This window comes from Diabrotica virgifera, chromosome 2, assembly GCF_917563875.1.
Source record: "Diabrotica virgifera virgifera chromosome 2, PGI_DIABVI_V3a".
NCBI lineage: Eukaryota > Metazoa > Arthropoda > Insecta > Coleoptera > Chrysomelidae > Diabrotica > Diabrotica virgifera.
The window spans coordinates 277,147,967-277,167,738 of record NC_065444.1 but is presented as its reverse complement, the minus strand read 5'-3'; the positions used below and the strand labels follow the sequence as shown (position 1 = coordinate 277,167,738).

The 19,772-nt window shown below is 32.5% G+C and overlaps 1 protein-coding gene across 13 annotated transcripts in view; it reads right to left on the bottom strand.

Moving 5' to 3' along the window:
* LOC114338023 (disks large 1 tumor suppressor protein) overlaps positions 1-19,772 on the bottom strand; it is a 1,799,868-nt gene that overhangs the window by 997,642 nt on the left and 782,454 nt on the right. For 10 of the 13 annotated variants that reach the window (XM_050644675.1, XM_050644671.1, XM_050644669.1 and 7 more), the window contains one exon: positions 11,281-11,475. In XM_050644675.1, the coding sequence (XP_050500632.1) occupies positions 11,281-11,475 (195 nt within the window). The remainder of the gene's footprint in view (positions 1-11,280; positions 11,476-19,772) is intronic. The other 3 variants (XM_050644670.1, XM_050644673.1, XM_050644681.1) reach the window with 1 other exon arrangement.

Genomic DNA, 19,772 nt, shown 5'->3' with positions numbered 1-19,772 from the left:
TTGGAGCTTTTAGCTCTGTTGTAGATAGAATAATTTTGACGTTTGTTTAGTGACGCGAAGAGAAACGTCTTGTAGTCAATAACTGGCGTTATAAATGTTTTGTAGATGTGCAGAAGAGTTTTGACATATATAAGTGTGTCCAAATTTACTTACCTACTTTACTTCTCTTGATTGCATTTGGAGCATAGGGCCTCTACATTCCCCTACATTCATTTCTGTTTCTGGCCAGGGCTTTCACCTCTTTCCATGTTAACCCATTGTCTTCTAGCTCTCTGGTAATATTTCTTTTCCAGGATGTCATTGGTCAGCCTTGTTCTCTTTTTCCAGTTGGTTGGTAATCCAGGGCTTGTTTGGTTATATCATATTCATTTTTTCTTAATGTGTCCAATAGACTCCCATTTGCGTCTATTTATCGTTTTGGCTATCGGCTCTTGATTAGTTTTTCTCCAAAGTTCCTTGTTACTTATCCGATTTGGCCAATATATTTGCAATATTCGTCTAAGGCATCTATTTACAAATGTTTGAACCTTTTGTATAATCTTTTTCTCTATTTTCCAAGTTTCTACTGCATATAGCAAAATGCTCTTTACATTTGTATTAAATATCCTGATTTTGGTTTTGGTTGTTAATTTATTGGACGCCCATGTTTTCTTCAGCATATAGAATGCATTTCGGGCTTTGGTTATCCTTCCATTAATTTCCTCTTCTATTCCACCGCTAGCGTCAATTATGCTTCCCAAATAGCAAAACTTCTGTACATTTTCTACTTCTTCTCCTTCAATGAATATACCCATTCCTCTTTCCGTATTTATCTTTATAAGTTTGGTTTTTCTTGTGTTAATCTCTAGTCCTACTTTTCTTGCCTTTTCTGTTTTTTTCTGCATATGTTGTCTTTTTTCGAAAAACAGACATATATCATCTGCAAAGTCTAGATCTTCAAGCTGACCGAAAGCATTCCATCTAGTTCCTCTTTTATTTTTCGTTGCCTTCTTCATGACCCAGTCGATTAAGATAAAAATATGGTTGGAGATTGAATACACCCCTGTCTGACTCAACTGTCTATGTTGATTGGTTCTGTGAGTTTCCCATTGTGCATGATTTGTGCGGTATAATTTTCATAGAAAATTTTGATAATTCTTATGTATTTTAATGGAATTCCATATCTCTTTAATATTTCCCACATTTTTTCTCTGTTAATCCGATCAAAGGCTTGTCTAAGGTCAATGAAATTTATATAGATTTTACTCTGCCATTCTATTGTTTGTTCCACAATGTTTGTTAATGTGTTAATATGATCTGTGCATGCTTTATTACTTCTGAAGCCCGCTTGGTTTGGTCTTAACAACTGGTCTATAGTTTCTTTCATTCTTTCTAGTATCATCCTTGTCATGACTTTACTCACCAATGTGTCCAAATTTACCAGCCATAAAATACGCCCAGCAGAATTACTCTTTTCCTTACCCTGTCTAGGGTATTTTTGATGTCGATGTTCCGGATGAGAATTATACTAAAATGAACTTACAAATATAACACCAAGGATCTGAATTCAAGCCTATTGAGCCTCAATATCTGGTTCCTTGCATCTTCGTATCGGATGCAAGTAGAATGTCTGAATAAAATGAATTGAGTTTTTGTAGAGTTCAATTTGGTAAGTAGATTGATTCTCTATTTACTACACCACCTTTCGATATTCTTAAATTGTTTTTCTACTCTGTCGAATGTGGTGAGACCGCTCCCGTCTGAAAAACATTTATAATTCGGTTTCTCTGCGGATTCAGATTCAAAAATGTTCCCTTTAAACAAATCTGAAGGGTGCCGGACGAATTTTTGGGCAGAAACAATTTTTTTAAACAAATACATAAGATCACCTTTTATTGCGCCAAAAATGTATTTTTAGGTTTTTTGGGCCATTCTAAACAAGAAAGGTATCTTGTGATTTTTTTTTTAAAATTGCGTTATAGGCGATTTAAAATCTAAAAAATGCGAAAATACCCATTTTCGAGGCTTAAAAGCTCATATTTAAATTAGTATTTTTAAGGGTGCCAATAACTTGGATTAAAGTTTAAACATTCCTTTTCAAGATTCCGAAGAGTGATCGGATCTAACTTCAATTTAGAAAGTAGTCTTTTAATTGTTAAATTATATGCATGTCCATCCGGTTTTTTTGCCGGTGCGGCGCGCACTATTTTCAAAAATCTCCTATTTTCCTCCGAAAAATATTTTTTTTAGATTCTTTGGGACATTCTAAATAAAATAAGTTTCTTGTCAGTTTTCTCAAAAGTTAATAGTTTTAAAGTTATAAGCGATTTAAAATCCGAAAAATGACAAAAAAACACATTTTTGCATTTTAAATCGCTTATAATTTTAAAACTAGTAACTTTTGAGAAAAATGTCAAGAAACTTATTTTATTTAGAATGTCTTAAAGAATCTAGAAAAAATATTTTTCGGAGGAAAATAGGAGATTTTTGAAAATAGTGCACGCCGCACCGGCAAAAAAACCGGATGGACACGCATAATTAACAATTAAAAAACTACGGTCTAAATTAAGTTAGACCCGATCACTCTTCGGGATCTTGAAAAGGAAGGTATAAACTTTAAATAAAATTAACATGAAGTAAAACTCCCTAGTGTAGTTGGTATATTTAAAAAAAATTCTAAAAATTTTTAAAAATCCAAACGGATTACGTTCAAAACGTTTTCGGACTTATCAGTCCATCATCAGTGAACTCTCTGTCCTTGCTAAATAGCCACAATGCCAAACACTGGTCAAGATGTATGTTCTAACTACATGGTAAAATTTGTTAAACAATTTGGCTTACATTGGATGCCAACGGATTAGTACTAGGTACATGATGCTCTATTCCATTAATTAAGAGATTTTTTATTATGAATAGGTCTACATTGAACTACGTTTAGTCTGTCAATGATTTAGAAGGCAGTTGAAATACTTCAAAAAAACTTTGATACTTTGATTTTTTTTTGAAGTATTTCAACTTCCTTCTAAATCATTGACAGATTAAACGTAGTTCAATGTAGACCTATTCATAATAAAAAATCTCTTAATTAATGGAGTAGAGCATCATGTACCTAGTACTAATCCGTTGGCATCCAATGTAAGCCAAATTGTTTAACAAATTTTACTATGTAGTTAGAACATACATCTTGACCAGTGTTTGGCATTGTGGCTATTTAGCAAGGACAGAGAGTTCACTGATAAGTCCGAAAACGTTTTGAACGTAATCCGTTTGGATTTTTAAAATTTTTTAGAATTTTTATTAAATATACCAACTACACTAGGGAGTTTTACTTCATGTTAATTTTATTTAACTAGATGGTATACAGCCAACCTTCGGGTATTATCCCGTTTTATTTTTGTATAAACTTTAATCTAAGTTATTGGCACCCTTAAAAATACTAATTTAAATATGAGTTTTTAAGCCTCGAAAATGCGTATATTCGCATTTTTTTAGATTTTAAATCGCCTATAACCCGAAAACTATCAATTTTTGAGAAAAATCACAAAATACCTACCTTTCTTGTTTAGAATCACCCAAAAAATCTACAAATATATTTATTGAAGCAATAAAAGGTGATCTAATGTATTTGTTTAAAAAACTTGTTTAAACAATTTCTGCCCAAAAATTCCGTCCGGCACCCTTCAGATTTTTTTAATATGAATCCGCAGAGAAACCGAATTATAAATGTTTTTCAGACGGGAGCGGTCTCACCACATGGACTATATACATAGATAGGCTTTTCAGCATCCCATGAGAGATACCTGTAGTGGAGTGCAGTGTGCAGTTCGTTAGCATATACTCAGTAGGAGAAACTCGGACCTGTTTGTGGGATGGGGAATGGTACTGTTGTAGATTGTGTATAAAATTGGAGCTAAAATTGAGCCCTGGGACTCCAACTGGTGGGGTTAATCGTGTCAATAATTGATTTGCGACTTTGACGCGTATAAATGATGTATACGTATGTCTAGTTGATTACGAGAATGCGTTTGATCAAGTACAGGACGTCAAGATGATGCAAATACTAAAAGAAGCATGAATTAACATCCAAGATCTGAGAATAACTATAAACCTTCTGGAATAACACCGCTATTCTCAGAGTTGAAGGTGAACATACCGAATATGCGAAAATTATGAGTGGAGTGAGGCAAGGTTGTATTTTGTCCCCTCTAATCTTCAACATATACTCTGAAAGTTATCGAAGCTTTTAGTTTTATGTATTGCACTAAAGAGGTTCAATTGATTACTTACAAAAATGCTTGATGTAGAATCAAGAACTACGTACGCTAGTTCAGTAACACAAACATATAAAATATATTATTATTAATTTACGTTTTATGTTCCAGAAAATAGTTGGGCATTGGATATTTTAGACAAGCACTGTATCTAAGTTAACCATTGTCAAATTATTACATTAATCCAATTATGTCAAGCAAAAAATATCATGTCTGAAAATATCGATTATCTTCAGCAAAGTAAATATTTTCCTTAGCAAGTAACAAGCTGTCAGGAAAACTCCACTCATCGTATCAAATTAATGCATACAATATTTCTTTGTTTGCTTACGATTTAAGAAAGTTTATCGATTTTCTTTTGTTACAAGACGAAATAATATATTATAACATAATTGTTGACAGAATTAAGATAAAGGAAATAATAATACCGGGGTTTGAAAAATTTAAAGCAATATTGATATAAGAGCAATAAATAAAATACAAAATTTGGGCTAGTGGTTTACATGTTATTACAAATATGTCAATTTCAAGAATTCGTCATAATATTAAGTAATATACTACATTATTGTTATTCTTCTTGATAATTCTTGATGATTCTTGTTCATGTATATTATTCTTCGGAGGCGTATATATGTAGTTTGCTCGGAGGAGCAAACAGTGACTAGGGTCATTTCTTCGTAAGAACTAAGATGAGAATAAAGCTAAGCACAAAATGGACAAAACAAAGCTCGCAAGGCTATAGATGGAATCTATAAAATCTCGAATTACATGTGAAAGAAAAACAATGCTAAGTTTCAGGCGCTGGAAGAAAACATACTAAATGGAGAGCTGACAATAACCTAGAAATGGCAAAATTTCAGAGAAGCATTTAAACCGACAGCGGCCGAATTTATAGGGAAAACGAGAACAAACGAGGAAAGAAAGTGGGCCTACAAGGGAATGTGATAAAAGTTTTAAGCTAAAAACCAACAAAACAATGGAGCTATTAACAAGACCAATAGTTGAGAATAGAGAACCCTACTGTAGAATTAGAACAGAAATGAGACATGTATAAAGAACGAAGAAATACAATATAATAGGTACGTAGAAGATTGGATAAGGCAACTTGAGAGCAACCACAGAAACGTTCTGTCTACGCCGTTTTATAATGAAAACATTAAAGGGCGATAATATAAATATTCTTGTTCTCATGATCATTTTTCAGTGCGTCATTAATTATGACGTCATATACTGTATTGGCTGTGTCGAGACTTATTTCATGTAATTATTGACGAATCTGACAGATGCCACAATCGTACTTAGCCATAGGTGAAAAGCTTGTGGAATTAGTAATTTAGTAGATTTGATTTTTACACAATATGTTAACATGTAGGTATTTTTTATAAAGGGGAATATAATTAAAAAGTAAACAATATTGTTAATTAAATTTATAAATATGGAAACATTAAAAAATGACACAAAACTATCCATAAACTGTGTTTTTATCTTCTTCTCTAGGTGCTGTCTCCGCTTCAAAAGTTAGCAATCATCAGAGAGATCTTTATTTCTGAAACAGCGGCTCTAAATAATTCATTGTTATTACATCCAAACCAGTTCCTAAGGTTCTTCAGCCATGAGTTACGTCTCCTTACTATGGATCTTTTTCTTGCATAATGATCTGGAGTATTAGATATACATCTCTCATCACATGTCCCATATATCTCAGTTTTCTTCTTATTTGTTAGTTTTCGTTCCTTATGCGTAAGTCTCATTACCTCCACGTTGGCTATTCTATCTACTCATGAGATATTTAGCACTCTTCGGTACATCTCGAATGTCTCTAGTCTCCTCACGTCAATGACTAACTTTTAACGAACTAAATTTTAAACCAAAACACAAAATAATGCACAAAGACGTTGTGAAACACAAGTGAAGTCGAATTCGAAATTTCAAAATGACAGGTACACAAAATACTGACCTGAATAATAACCGTCACTTGACTCTTTGACACTTCTAAAAAATGGCCAAAATGGACGAAGTTTTCGTCAAATGTTCGTAATACGTGTATTTGATTGGCTAGAAAAAACGCGCATTCTAAATATCAACGAATCAAACGTAGGTTAGGAATAGACATCTTATGTATATAACCATTGTAATGCTGCATTATTTTTGTGTTTAATCACGGAGCTACCGCTTTTTCCGTCTCATCTAACTTAATGCATTAGAGAGAAATCGAAAAACTGTGACGCACTGAAAAATGATCATGAGAACAAGAATAGTCTGGGATTCATAAAAGATGATAGAGGACAAATTCCTATGGAAACCAAAACATAATCGGACAATGGGGAGAGTATTTCAAACAACTGTTTAATACTGACGAGTCGACAACAGCATACGAACAAAAACCGTATCACTCAGCAAGACAAGAAGTTTCATTATCAGTGCTCGAGGAAGTAAAGGCAGCAATATTGGTACTATAACAGAGTGCCGGACCCAGATAGTATCCATCTGGGTCGGTACTTTGTATGTAAGAACTATATCGTTAAGGATCATGTGATTAATTAATGATATAAATTTTCGGGCGTACAATTTCGGGCCACTGCTTTTTAAATGCATTTATTTTTTCGAAACCTGAGAAAACTGATAAGTATTTTTGAAAAATTTAAACGCAGAATGAAAGATTACATTATTACCGAGCGAAAGTCCCTGAAAACTTCTATAATGTTTATTTTAATAAGTTACAAGGGTTAAAAAAGATAAAATTTAATGTAATTTTTGATTTCGAATATCTCATTCAGAAGAAAATTTTTGTTTATTCTAAGGAACTTTCGGCACTCGATAATAAAGCAATCTTTCATACTGCGTTTAAATTTTTCAAAACTATCTATTTATTAGTTTTCCCAAGATTCGAAAAAAATGAATGCATTTAAAAAGCATTGGTCTGAAATTTTGCGCCTACCCCTTCTTCTTCTTCTTAGCCTTCTATCGTCCACGTTTGGACATAGGCCTCTCCCAACTCCTTCCATCGGTCTCTATCCTGAGCAACATATTTCCAATTCGTTCCGGCTATTCTTTTAATATCATCAACCCATCTCATCTGTGGTCTTCCTCTCGGTCGTTTACTTTGGTACCCTACCCCTATACCTACATAAAGTTTACTTTTATAGCAAGAATTAATGTGTAAATTACTTAATAGCAGCATATTGAAATAAAGTGACGTTTAAACTGAAAATTAACATTTTTAAAGTTATGCTTTCCTTTTAATGGAAAATATAGTACTGGAAGTTTAGAAGTATGGAAGTTTAATGGAGTTAGTCTACGTGAAAGTAAGTTTCAATCTGTCTATCATTTTACCTTGCTTCTGATCAATGAAATTTCCTACCACAGAAGTTTTAATGTAATTTCATAGTTCGATAGACATACCGATTTAAAAGATGTAATTAGTAGTTTTAATGTACTAAGTACACGAAGTTTTTAAATATTTAATCACAATTAATCTAATTAAATAATAAACTTAATTTCAATAGTTGTAACTGTCAAAAAAATGGTTTCCACATTAACAAAAGTAAATAAAATAATTATTCAATTTTGACGTTACGAGTTATAGCGTTACGAATAGTTATAGTTACGAAGAAGATCTACGATCAGGAAACTGGGTAAATGAATGTGAATGAATACTGGGAAATGGAAGGCGCAGGACGCTATAAACCGAATATTCTATAATATACACATCCAAACTTATATGGAATCATGTGCAGTGGTGTAGCTAGCGTGGGTGACATCAAATCCTAAAAATAAAGATTGTTAAAATCAACGAAAATCCGATAAACGTATGTTTTGAATAATGAAAAAATTAAGAATTATAGTTAACGAAACTGCAGTAAATAGTATATCATCATCATCATCGTCTAACCGCTATCGTCCACTGCTGAACATAGGCCTCTTTTAAGTTTCTCCATGTCTCCCTATCTTGAGCTACCACTATCTAGTTCCCGGCAGTTCTATATAACAGTTTATTTACTTTTTTGGTTTACACTATGTGAATGAATTAAAATATTTTTTTAGCTTTACTAGCGACAAACTCTGAAATTACATTTTCTATATTCATGTTTTGGGTTGCTTCGATAGTAATTCATCATCCAGCCTCAAAAGTCCACTGCTGAAAATAGGCCTCCTCCCCTCATTTCCAACCCCATCTATCCTGCGCCGCTCTGATCCAGTTTTTTAGCTTCCTTAAGTCGTCAGTCCCTCTTGTAGGCGGTCGACCGACGCTTCTCTTGGCCTCCATTCCAGTAACCTCTTTGTCCATCGCCCATCTGTTGTTATGGCTATGTGTCCTGCCCCACTTCAACATGCCTATCCTTTCGATGACGTCAGTCACCTTTGTTCTTCTCCTGATTTCTTCGTTTTTGATTTTGTCTCGCAGAGTTATTCCTAACATTGACCGTTCCATTCTCCTAAAATTGACCGCTCCGTTCGATAGTTAATAAACCTAGGTTATTTAGCCTTGTTGACGTCATTGTTTCTCGCAAGTAATTCTTGATTGGTTTTAGCTTCCCAAAACTTCTCTCACATGAAGCAACCGATACAAAAATGGTCATAAACAATTTTAAGACGACCATTAAGCTTGGGAGAAATTCCATAAAATCCCACTCCACAATGAATTTTAAAAAGTCTACAGTGAACCATTTAGATGCTGTAATATTGGCCGCTTGTAAAAGTCTTCTGAGCCTTGGTATTTCTAGCAGAAGGTCTTCTTCTGATACCTCTTCATGGTAAAAGTCACAAAATGTTGAAACAGCTAATTTCAACTGTACACTGTTCGTGGAAAAGCAAAGTGTGTGTCTGTAGAGCCTCGAACAATGAAGCCATATTAATGGACTTATCTGGTTTCGAGTTCAGCATTGAATGTCAAAACATTCCAACATAATATTATCTTTTTGAATTTCTGCTCGAAGTTTAAGTCCTATATAGGTAGGTAACTCACCATCCATTCGTTTTCTACGTCGAATTAATTTTTAGGTGGAAATGTCGTCGTCCTCATATTTTGTCGTGGCAAAATCTATGTATTAATTTATTTATAATATGATTACGTTTTTCTTCAATATAAAGACGAAGTGCCCCTATTTTGGTCATGATTGATCAATGCCTTTAATTACACAAAGCGGGCATGAGGTTATGTGCAGCACCTCTGGCGTATAAATTTTCTTGTTGATGAGAGAATTTGTAAATTGAAGCAACAACACTATAAAAATGTTCTGCCAATACTTTAACTGCAGCCAGCATAGTGCGCAGTGACTGAGAACTCCAACGCGTTGTGGAAAGTCGCTCAACAGATGTTTTGCTGTGTTTAATAAGCACTTCCTAGTGTTTCCTAATGAAAACATAAAAAAACTGTAAATTTATAAAATAAATTCGTATTTAATTTTCTATTATATAAAAATATAATTAAAAATTATATTTATATAATATAACATAATATAACATATCTAATACAACAAATCCTGACCCAACCAATTCTAATCCAACCACTTCTAAAGCTCTTCCAGAAACCTCCCAAAACACACAATATATAACAAATCTACCTTATAACCAAACAGAACTAAAACCTTCTGACAAAGTCTTAATATCCACCTCTAACGATCACCCAGCATCTTCCCAAAACATATTAGATCAGATCCCAGACGTACAGGTCTCTAATAACCAATTAGAATCTACCATAGAAACTGACGACATGTCAAGACCTACAAATAATACAAATGAAACAAACACTTTAAAAATCCCAACATCATCAACTTCGAACAAGATCAGCAATCTTACTCCATTAGAAATAACACAACCTAAAATTATTCCAAACGTCACAAAACATCTAAAAAGGCTCATCTCATCGTCTCCAGAAATCAACGAAAATACCACACAGACCGATTCTCATATCTTCACTTCTCCAGTAACAAGGAAATCAAAGAAAAAAACAAAAACGTCTAAAAGAAATTCTCGAGATGAACTTTTACTTTCCCTAGAGACAATTAAAGACAAAATCGCAAACAGATCACCACCATTTGTCTTTAACTTCGACGAAATATGTGACTTTCTCGAAAACACATTAAACGCAAAACATCCCGAAATAACCTCAAAAAACTATTCGAACGAAACAGCCGAATTAATTCAGATCCTTAATTTTGTTCACGCTTATACCCACAATTCAAAATTAAAAAATAATATAACTCGATTAAGAAAGAAACTAAGCCCCAATAATTTCTCTTCCACAGAAGAGACCGATGAAACACATTCTCAGTCAGAACTCGAAAATGTCTAACCCCTATATATTACAGTGGAATATCAATGGGTTCTACACCCATTTAGAACAATTAAAACTTCTAATAAATGAAACATGCCCTAAGACCTTATGTCTTCAAAAAACTCATTTTAAGCAATCCAATATTAATCTTCAAAACTACCAATGTTTTCCAAAAAAACAGAATAGCACAACAGGCAAGTGGCGGAGTAGGCATCTTTGTAAGAACAGACCTAGAAGCTAAGCCAATCACATTAAGAGTGTCCTCAATTTCAAAAAGAAAGAAGATCCCATAGAATCACAGACGATGACCTCAAGACAATCCTCACCAAAAAAGTTTCATCAGTGTTAACATATTTAAAAGACATCAAATTGTATAACTCTATTTAATGTAATACTTTGTATTCTTATATCCACTAATAACCCTGCGCGGTTGATGTGGTTTTGTGTTTTAAATAAAAAAAAATAATATTTTCTGACATTTTTGTTTAGATTAGGATGAAAAAAAGTACTATAAATGATAATTGAAATGCATTTTTGTATTATCAGGTATAATGATAGCTATTGTTTGGAATATTCGAGTTTATAGAATTATCTGAATCATTACTATTTAATATGGCCTGCTTTTGGCCGCCCCTATTGTTGGCCGCCTGCGTGCGATGCACGCTTGGCACACTTGGTGGCAGCGGCCCTAAAAAACGATACCCTATAAAACAGCTGAGGTACTTAACTATGTTGTATGTTAAAAAGACTCACCGCATTCTGCATCTGCTCCTTTGCAATCTCGTTGGACGGTCTCGTCCTGTGGTGGGTCGTGGAGCCCCGTTCCAGGGAGCCCTGTCGGGAAACTCTTCCGCTCCCTTCGTGAGCGATAGCCGCGGTGACGGCGGGGTGTTGTTGTGGGGGAGAAGGTGGGGGTGGCATGTCGTCTTCCGCATAGCGCGACTTCTGCTATAACAAAAGATATGTTGCAAGTCAGTACCGGTTTGTTTTTGGATAGAGATAAGGGGTAGTTTACTTTACAAAGGGATGCACAGCGAACGTTTAGAATGAATTCTTGTTTTAAGTTTTCAAAGACGTGTTTAAAGTTCTAAAGACTACAGCTTTACACAACGAAATATAAAAAAACTGTACTAGATTTTATACAATTTTTTTTAATTATCTTATAGGAATTAATTATTATTCTAATGATGTAAAAGTAAGTAAAAAATACGTGAAATTTTTACTGCTGAATACATAATCGTCAAGCTATTCAGGTTAATGGGCTATCCTAGTGTAAAAGTACGAAATTCATATACTTTTTTGGGAATTTCTAAAATAAAAAGTACTGCAGCAATTGTGAAAATTTGCCTGAGCATTTATTATAAAAAAGTACAAGTAAAACAATTTTCATAAAAAATATTGAAAATTAAACGATTTATGCGCCATCTACTGGCACCGTGAAAATAAAAACAGCTCCACTGCTGCAGTGATTGGGACTAATAGGGATCCTAAAACATAAAATTTCAACGTTATTATTGAAATACTTATAAGTTATTTTCTATACCATCAAATAGGGGTTTTTTGATCGGATAAAATATGTCAATTTGGCGGTTTTTGAAACTGAAAATGTTTTAGCTAATTTTAAAAACAATTTTCAAAACTTCATCATTTTTCCAAATTTTAATATTTTTCAAAAATCCTAGTTGATGGTATAGGAAATAACTTATATTTCAATAATCACTTTTAAGTTTTATGTTTCAGGATCTCTATTAGTCCCAATCACTGCAGTAGTGGGGTCATGTTTGTATTTTCACGGTGCCAGTAGATGGCGCATAAATTGTTTAATTTTCAATATTTTTCTATGATTATTTTTGATGATTTTAACTTCCAATCGAATAGTAAGATATTTGATCACGTGTTTAATTCTGTCCAATCAGATTAAAATTATACTGAGAATTATCTACTGTAGAAAATTACCGATATAATTTTTTTAAGTAGATTGTTTCTGTTTAATGGCAACCAGTTTCCTAGTTTTGACAACTGTCACATTTAACAAAATATCCATAATATACGTATTAAAAAATAATCTTACGAATATCACACGACAGTAAGAATAAATAAGAAAATAATGCATCATTTTTACTCAAATTTGTTGTCATTGGGCAATAGCCACTCGATCTATTGCCAGACAACAAATTTTCGAAAAACTGTCGCATTATTTTCAATTTATTCTCACTCTCTTGTGACATTATACCCGATTATTTTTTAATGATTTTAACTTCCAATCGTATAGTAAGATATTTGATCACGTGTTTAATTCGGTCCAATCAGATTAAAATTATACTGAGAATTATCTACTGTAGAAAATTGGCGGTAGAATTTTTTTAAGTAGATTGTTTCTGTTTAATGGCAACCAGTTTCCTAGTTTTGACAACTGTCACATTTAAGAAAATATCCATAACATACGTTTTAAAAAATAATCTTACGAATATCACACGACAGTAAGAATAAATAAGAAAATAATGCATCATTTTTACTCAAATTTGTTGTCATTGGGCAATAGCCACTCGAGCCCTGCGGGCTCTCGTGTCTATTGCCAGACAACAAATTTCCGAAAAACTGTCGCATTATTTTCAATTTATTCTCACTCTCTTGTGATATTATACACGAAAATTGTTTTACTTGTACCTCTTTTGTACTTGGCTATCAACTCATCAATGACAATATTCTATAAGAGGGTAGTTAAAACTTACCCTGAGGATAACCTCTGGTTTGGATGTTTGTATTTTAGGCGTGGTACTTTGTCAATTTCTTTTTCCAAATCACTAAAATACGTGTAAACATCTCAGTTATCATCATTCAGTTTTTACTGAATTAATCTTGTTATGATATGTCATTCCTAATAGTACTTATTCTTTTAGTGGCTATTCGTTTCGAATATTGGCGATCATTCTGGCTATAATTATTTTATTAACTGATGCTTTAAGGAGATTAGATGTTGTTGTGGAGAACCATTTCCTCAGGTTCTTTAACCATGATATTCTTCTTCTCCCAACTCCTCGCTTTCCGAATACTTTACCTTGAAGGATTACCTTCAGTAATCTGTATTTAGTGCCGTTTCTCATTATGTGCCCGAGATATTCTAACTTTCTCCTTTTAATGGTATACATCACCTCTCTTTCTTTGCTCACTCTTCGTAATACGGTCTCGTTGGTTGTCTTGTCCGTCCATGATATCCTTAGGATTCGCCTGTATATCCACATCTCGAAGGCTTCAAATTTTTCTCCATTGCTTCAGTGACTGTCCAGGATTCAACTCCGTAATACAATATTGAGAAGATATAACATCACAGGAGCCTTATTTTTATCTTCAGATTAAGGTTGTGGCTTTTAAAGAGTTTGGCTATGTTATTGAATACACTCCTTGCCTTCTCTATTCTACATTTCATTTCTTGTGAGTGATCCCATTGTTCGTTTACTATTGTTCCAAGATAGTTAATACTGTTTTACTTGGTCCACTGGTGTATTATTGATAAGTAGTTGGGCGTCTCTAATTTTATATCTGCTGATGATCATAAATTTAGTCCAAATCTTTCACTTACTTCATTTACTTTGTTTATTAGTTGCTGTAAACTGTTCAAACTGTCTGCAAAAATAACGGTGTCGTCTGCATAGCGGATGTTGTTTAGGCATTCTCCATTTAGGAGTATTCCATGTTCAGAATTTTCCAAGGCTTCACTAAATATGTCCTCTGAATATAGGTTAAATAATATAGGTTAAAGTATACAACCTTGTCTAACGCCTCGTACAATCTGGATCGCTTCCGTTGGTTCACACCAAGATTCGTTCTTATTGTGGCTGATTGGTTCCAGTATAAATTTTGTATTACAGTACTAATAGTACTATCCTACATTTACCTGGTTATATACGAAGCACAAAGTCTGTTGTTATCTGATGTCCTCTCATATTTTTCTATCTCTAGTTTCAAGGTTTATTGTATAAATATTTAGAATGTTTTTTTTAATGTTTTTTAAGTGTCTTATTATTACATCCCATGGTTTTGTTTACAGGTGACTACTAAAAATAAGAGGATCCATAGAGTTTGAAATGAAGAGGTCTTTAGGTGGCTGAACCAAAGAACACAACTGGTCAATATGGGCGCGACCCAAAATAGTCACAACTATAGTCTACGACATGTGCAGGGTAAATTTAAAATGGAATTACAAAAAACAATTTATGTATGTCTTTCTACTCACTTTATCATGCTCAAAAAACTACGGGATCTGGATTTCAATGCATATTTTTTCAATAATTCTCGTATCAAAGTTGAGTGTGAAGTTAGGCGTGTTACCCCAGGCTGTGGGTGAAAAAACGTGATATAATTCAGGAATTTTTGAAACCTATCAGGTGTTGTAAAGGACAATGCCAGAAATAACTTCTACTAAAATGTAACCAAAAATATTGTGTGCTTTTTTTTATTTGCGATTTTCATTTGTTAAATTTGCAATTTTTAAAGATTTTTAATTTTGCAGTTTAGGATATTGATTTTAGAGAAAAACTTTTTAATACAAAGTTGTAGTAAATTAAAAAACCTACAATTTGAGGTATAGTAAGTTTAATTTCGTTAATTGGTTATTCCAAAACAGCCTGCGAAAAATTTAAAATGGCTGTTTTTTACAATTGCATTATTTATTGTACAAATATTTTTTTTTATTTTTTATTTTTTATTTTTATTTTTAAACATTTAGAGCTGAAGCGGCCCTGTACATCCTATGAGTTTCTAACTTACAGATTATTGTTGCTGAAGACGAAACAAAAATTTATAAAAAAATAAAAATTTTCTACAACCAACTGAAGCCGAGATAATTGTTTTTTTTTTCTTAAATCGTAGTGCCTTTATTTATAACAATTAAGAAATTATTTTACAGTCACTGACTAAAGAAAGACTATATTATCTTAAAATAAAAATTATTATAAAATATAATTATATTTAATTATTAAAAATTATTTTTAAAATCGGTGCTTTTGCAAGCGGCCGAATTTTGTAAATCGCTCGGAAAATTTTTACGTAACTTGTATTAAATTTTGACAGAAAACAATTTAATAATATTACCATTATAATATACAGTATATTTACCACTGTATTTGTTTTTCTTGATAAACTTTTATATGTGAAATCCAAAACGAATTGTCACTACAAAAAGAAATGTTTTATATTGTATATTATAGTATGAAGTAACATTATTATTATTATATTTATATAACAATGAAAAAAATAAAAATATAGTTATATATTTCATATAATATATGTATCATTTCTGTAATATTATTTCTTCCGAAATGAAATTTCACATATAAAAGATTATCAAGAAAAACAGATAGAGTGGTAAATAGACTGTATATTATAATGGTAATATTATTAAATTGTTTTTTGACAAAATTTAATACAAGTTACGTAAAAATTTTCCGAGCGCGCGGATTTGAAGCGAGCCAGGGCCTCGATTTTTGACCCTTCGCTTCGTTATTGAACGTATTCGCTACGTATACTAAACAGATACGAAGCGAACACGTTCGATAACGAAGCGAAGGATCAAAAATCGAGGTCCAGGCGATTTGCAAAATTCGGCCACTCGCAAAAGCACCGATTTAAAAATAATTTTTAAAAATCAAATGTAATCATATTTTATAATAATTTTTATTTTAAGATAATATAAGTCTTTATTTAGTCAATGACTGTAAAATAATTTCTTAATTGTTATAAATAAAGGCACTACGATTTAAGAAAAAAAAAACAATTATCTCGGCTTCAGTGGGCTGTAGAAAATTTTTATTTTTTTATAAATCTTTGTTTTGCCTTCAGCAACAATACTCTGTAAGTTAGAAACTCATAGGATGTACAGGGCCGCTTCAGCTCTAAATGTTTATAACGAAATTTTCCCCCTTATTTTCAAACCCAAAAATTATCTCGGCTTCAGTTGGTCGTAGAAATTTTTTATTTTTTTATAAATCTTCGTTTTATCTTCAGCAAGAATAATCTGAAGTTAGAAACTCATAGGATGTACAGGGCCGCTTCAGCTCTAAATGTTTATAACGAAATTTGCCCCCTTATTTTCAAACCCAAAAATTAGAGATTTAAAAATATTTTACGCATTTATTTACATCACAATATGAAAACATAACTCTTTAGAAGGAGATTAGATGTTTCACCAACTCTCTACGATTTTTTTTCAAAAAGTTATAGCCTTCGATATTTGACCTCTTGGGACAAACAATTTATAATATCTAAGCAACAAATTCGTTAATCTGGCTTTACAATTTTTTTTATGTTTGGAATTGAAAGATCTTCATTTTAAAGCTTTAAAAAATAAAAAAAATATTTGTACAATAAATAATGCAATTGTAAAAAACGGCCATTTTGGACATTTCGCATGCTGTTTTGCAATAACTAATTAACAAAATTAAACATACCGTACCTAAAATTGTAGGTTTTTTAATTTACTACAACTTTGTATTAAAAAGTTTTTCTCTAAAATCAATATCCTAAGCTGCAAAATTAAAAATCATTAAAAATTGCAAATTTAACAAACGAAAATCGCAATAAGAAAAAAGCGCACAATATTTTTGGTTACATTTTAGCAGAAGTTATTGCTGGCATCGTCCTTTACAACACCTGATAAGTTTCAAAAATTCCTGAATTATATCCTGAAATCGACCTATTTTTTACCCACAGCCTGGGGTAGTGTATTGATTTTGGGGACGACCCGGTCAATATAATAAAGAAACGCAAGCTGGAATACTTTGGTCACATTATCGTATACTCTGAAAAGTATGATCTTTCACATCTGATCATTCAGCGAAAGATCCAAGGTAAACGTGGTCCTGGAAGAAGAAGAACATCATGGCTGAAAAATCTAAGGCAATAGTATGGAAAACTGAGTACAGTCACAATAGGGAATATGGTAGCTAACATGATATTATTATCCAACGATCAATAACAGTTATGAAACTAGAAGAAGAGGACTGCTCTTTGGTTTAAAAATTCGTTAATAAGAAAAACTTTTTTGATTGCACATCCAAGTAGAGCTCAGCGTATTTTACAAACTCTTATTCCCCTTATATTACCTAAAAACACTTCCGTTCCTGCACGAAACTGAATAATTTTCATTAAGAGTAAGTAAACAAGTTCAGCAAATTTTACACAAATATCATTAGCGACTTAGCGTTTTAGTTTACTCTTTACTTTTGATGTAGTATTCTATAAATTTAAATTACTGCGAACTCGTAAAGATAAAGACATGGTAAACATTTTTTGATTATGTTTTAATTGTGATGAATTTTAATGACATATCCAATATTTGATTTAATTGATGGATTCGACCGTTACTTGATGGAAGTTCATTTTATCTCACAATAAAACACTGAAAACGTTTGTTTTCTATACTTCCACAAAAGTTATTATAACTATGTGACTACAGCTGTTTCGGCAGAGTGCCTTTCGCAAGTGATTTAGTTTACTATGTGTTTGCTTTTTTAAAGTCTTTAACTGAAGAGGTTGAGGAGTGGGGAGCTGTTTGTCTCAAATTCTGAATGACCAACTCGAGACAAACAGCTCCCCACTCCTCAATATTTAATTTGTAATTTTGTAATTAAAAAAATATTTTTTTCTCATTTTAGAATCAAAAATATTTTGTTTTCGTGATTTTACTACCATTTTCACTTATTTTACAACATTAAAGTGTCGAAACGTTGAACTATCCATGTCTGTCTCTCTGTCTGTCTGTCCGTAAACACAAATCCTCCGTTATTAGAAGAGATATAATGACACATGGGGTGTCAAATGAGAGCTTATAACCCAAGGATGCTATTAAAGGTGAGAAAGTTAAACTTTGACTTACGGTTTTATAGTTACAACTGGAAGTAAAGTCGCCGAAATAGTACAAGCGATATATTATTCGACACGCCGTAGCAAGGTGAGAACAAATATATACTTCCGCTTTTTATATCACTTCAAATTAAAAATTTATGACCGTAGTCATATTAGTCCTGTCGCCAGGGGGGGGGGGTACAACGGCCTTCTTAATTCAGATGGACTTACCCAAGTTTTTTTTATGTATTTTGGCCCGTAGAACACGAATTTTTTGGGTAACAGTTGATCCGGATGTCGATAAGATTGTTATAAACAAAGAAGTTGAGGAATTACATAACAGCGATTTCTTGCAAAACAAAACATTTTTTTGTATTTTTTGGGTCATTCTATCAAAAAAAGTTTCTACAAGATTTTTCGTAGGATGGTTTTCGAGATAAACGCGGTTGAACTTTCAAAAAATCGAAAAATTGCAATTTTTGAACCCGAATAACCTTTGAACAAGAAATAAAATAGCAATTCTGCTTACCGCCTTTAAAAGTTTGAGTCAAATTATATATGTTTTTAATATTTGCATTGCTAAAAATTTATTTTTTGATTGTTAAAAAAAGCTATAAACACATAGTGTTTCCCGTGCCTAATACATGCTTTTTAATGCATGCTACGTAGAAATAGCCTCGCTTGCACTTTTACCTCTTCTACCTACTCGTTCGATTTTAAATGAGAAATCATTAAAAACATCACTCAAACACTAGGTGTTTATAGCTTTTTTAACAATAAAATAATACATTTTTAGCAATACAAAATAATTAAAACCGATTTAATTTGACTTGAACTTTCAAATGCGGTAAGCAGAATTGCTATTTTATTTTTTAATCAAAAGTTATTCGGGTTCAAAAATTGAAATTTTTCGATTTTTTGAAAGTTCAACCGCGTTTATCTCGAAAAATATGCATCCTACGAAAAAATTTGTAAGAACATTTTTTGGTTAGAACGGCCCAAAAAATACAAAAAAATGTTTTGTTTTGCGAGAAATCGCTGTTATGTGATTCCTCAAATTCTTGGTTTATAACAACCTTATCGACATCCGGATCAACTGTTACCCAAAAAATTCGTGTTCTACAGGTCATCAAGTCCATCTGAATACAGAAGGCCGTTGTACCCCCCTGGCGACAGGACTATATCAATCGACGCAAATTTACACGAAAGTTCAAATATGGATTTGCAGCTTTATTTTACTTTAGAGTTGCTTGTTATTTTAATTAATTTTCTTGTAAATTTTGTTCTTGTATCTGAAGCTGTATTTTTCCATCAGCTGTCTCGTTGTGCCTATTAGTTTTTTCATATTTTGGATAAGTTTTTCTTTATCAGTCACGACCATCAGTTACGTTATGCCATCATTT